The sequence below is a fragment of the Atta cephalotes genome (genome assembly GCF_000143395.1).
Source record: "Atta cephalotes unplaced genomic scaffold scaffold00007, whole genome shotgun sequence".
Lineage (NCBI taxonomy): Eukaryota > Metazoa > Arthropoda > Insecta > Hymenoptera > Formicidae > Atta > Atta cephalotes.
Window position 1 is genome coordinate 659,910 of NW_012130071.1, and position 2,358 is coordinate 662,267.

General features: G+C 27.6%; 1 protein-coding gene across 1 annotated transcript in view; it reads right to left on the bottom strand.

Annotated features, from left to right (window-relative positions):
* The window catches only part of LOC105626883 (inhibitor of growth protein 5), a 3,208-nt gene extending 1,302 nt beyond the window's left edge, over positions 1 to 1,906 (bottom strand). Inside the window, exon 1 of the mRNA XM_012208174.1 lies at positions 1,870 to 1,906. Coding sequence (XP_012063564.1) covers positions 1,870 to 1,906 — 37 coding nt within the window. The remainder of the gene's footprint in view (positions 1 to 1,869) is intronic.
* Between the last annotated feature and the right edge of the window lie 452 nt (positions 1,907 to 2,358).

Here is a 2,358-nt window from a genome sequence, read left to right on the forward strand (position 1 = left end):
GAGAGAGAGAGAGAGAAAGCACCAATGGCATTAAAAATCAATATTTTCATAAGAATCCTCCTCGACAGAAGTCGTAGACGTCGTGGAGTCTTAAGTTGGTAGGAAACTAACCAATCATAATCAAATGTAAGGAGAATGCTCGAATAGAATTGCTCGATTAGAAGGATTCTTTACGAAACCTTTACGACCCTTAAGTAGTCATTACTGTCCACTTCTATTTTATGCAATAGTTTGGACAATTATAAAAATAAAAATATTTAAGTATTTAAATATTTCATTTAATTTACTGTTAGCAGCTTAATATAACATGGCAATATAACATGGCAATTATATTATCAAAAAATGCCAAAGGCAATCAAACTTCCTGAAGTCATTTGGATCGTGATTGTGATTGTTTATGAGATTGAAAAATTCATTCGAGCTATCAATATTATAAATTATCATTGAAAGCGTGCATAAAAGCAATTTTTTTGCCTTATGAATAATCATAATAGTGATTCAAATGATCTTAGGATATTTAGTTGTTTTTTAGCACTTTTTAATAATATAATTGTTAATATTAGATTAAGAATTGCTAACAATGGTTAAATAAGATAAAAATAATTTTTAAATATATACTTCAATATTTTTACTTTTATAATAGTTCAAACTGAAAATTTTGAAGTAAAATAGTAGTGATTACTTATTTGAAAATTTTAATTTTTAATATTTATATTTATATTTATATTTATTTATTAATTTTTAATACTTATATTTTCTACAAAAATAACCTCTTTAAATTTCAAAAAACAACCTTTTTTTTATATTAGCGATCATTTATATTAAACTACAGAATAAAATTTTACCAACAGTCTATCAAAAAATTTTCAGATAATATTCAAATTAATTCCTCCTACCTAGTTATCGTTTTGATGATAACTATTTTTGATTTCCTGTACATCGATTTTAGACAATAGCTGTTCAGTGGAAAAAACTAATCAGTTAGCTTAGTGATAGAATTTTTTAATATTATTTTTTAAATATTGGTTCTTACCTCTAGTTTTTTGCTGGCTCTATCACAAGTATAGGAATCAAGCATATTAAAGAATCACTAAATATTAACTAATTAGTTCTCTAAATAACAGTCAGTATTAACTAAAGAACTTTATTTTACATATTTGTTATATGCTTGTATGTACATTTAAAGGAAATATTCTTTAACTGCACTGGACTACAGTAAAACTTTATATTTTGCTTTTGTCGAATATTTCATACATATATCTATTTCAAGTAAAGTGAGTGTAAACTATTTTAATTACGAAGAAAACTATTAAAACAAAAATTAACAAGAAGTAGAGTCTAATTTTGAATACATAGTTTAATTTATCTCAAAAATTAAATTCAATACTAAATTAACTTTAATTGCATATAAATTAGAGATTTATATATAAACATAATAAACACTATACCTCTCAAAAAAGTTAAAAAAAATATTAGAAATTATTCTTTTTCTTTTCAATCAACTTTTATCTTTGAAAAAGTTAGGTTAGGTATCTTAATAAAGTCCCAAATATCAAATCCTTCAATTCGGACACTAACAGAAAGTATGTTTCTATAATTTCAAACTTCTATTAAAAGATAAACGAAATTTCGCACAATAAACAAATAAACAAATAAAAATTTTAGAAGATATAGAAAAAGTTAGACGCGAGGAAAAGAAAAGATTAAGTAAATAAAAAAAAAATAATAAAACGCATTTGAAATCTTCCACATTTTCCTACAGTATCTTCATTTCTCTCGAAGAATAATAAAAAGGGAATGTAAGAATTTATGAAGAAATAAGCTAGCACACACGTATCCAATGTATGTACATACAACGCCAATACTCACTGTCGAGATAATGCTCTAAATACAACGCGGTCGTCATGACGATACCGTATCTTCATGTAAACAAAAGGTATTGTAAACAATTAACTTTTTCGCGAAATGATCAACGAGAAATAACGGCAAGATAAAAATTCGTTCAACTGACAACGATACTCGACAACGGACACAGATAAAACACGATAGTAACCATGATAACTACCATCACGGCTGCCATTACTGCCAACCATGCATGGTTGAACAATATCAAATAACCTAGGGTGCATTATGTTTCTCTTTATGCACACTCGCTGTATGATTCAACCTACCGCCAATTGCATGATCCCGCCTCTTCCGATGCATGAGACCGCATGAAGTATCTCTTGAGCTGAGGTAATTCATGCAGCTTATGCATTCAACATATTTTAGCGCGAAATTGAAATCATGGATGGTTCGGCTAGGGCGAATGTACTCAAAATCATATAAGAGTTAAAGATACGTAAGTAGGATGCTCAG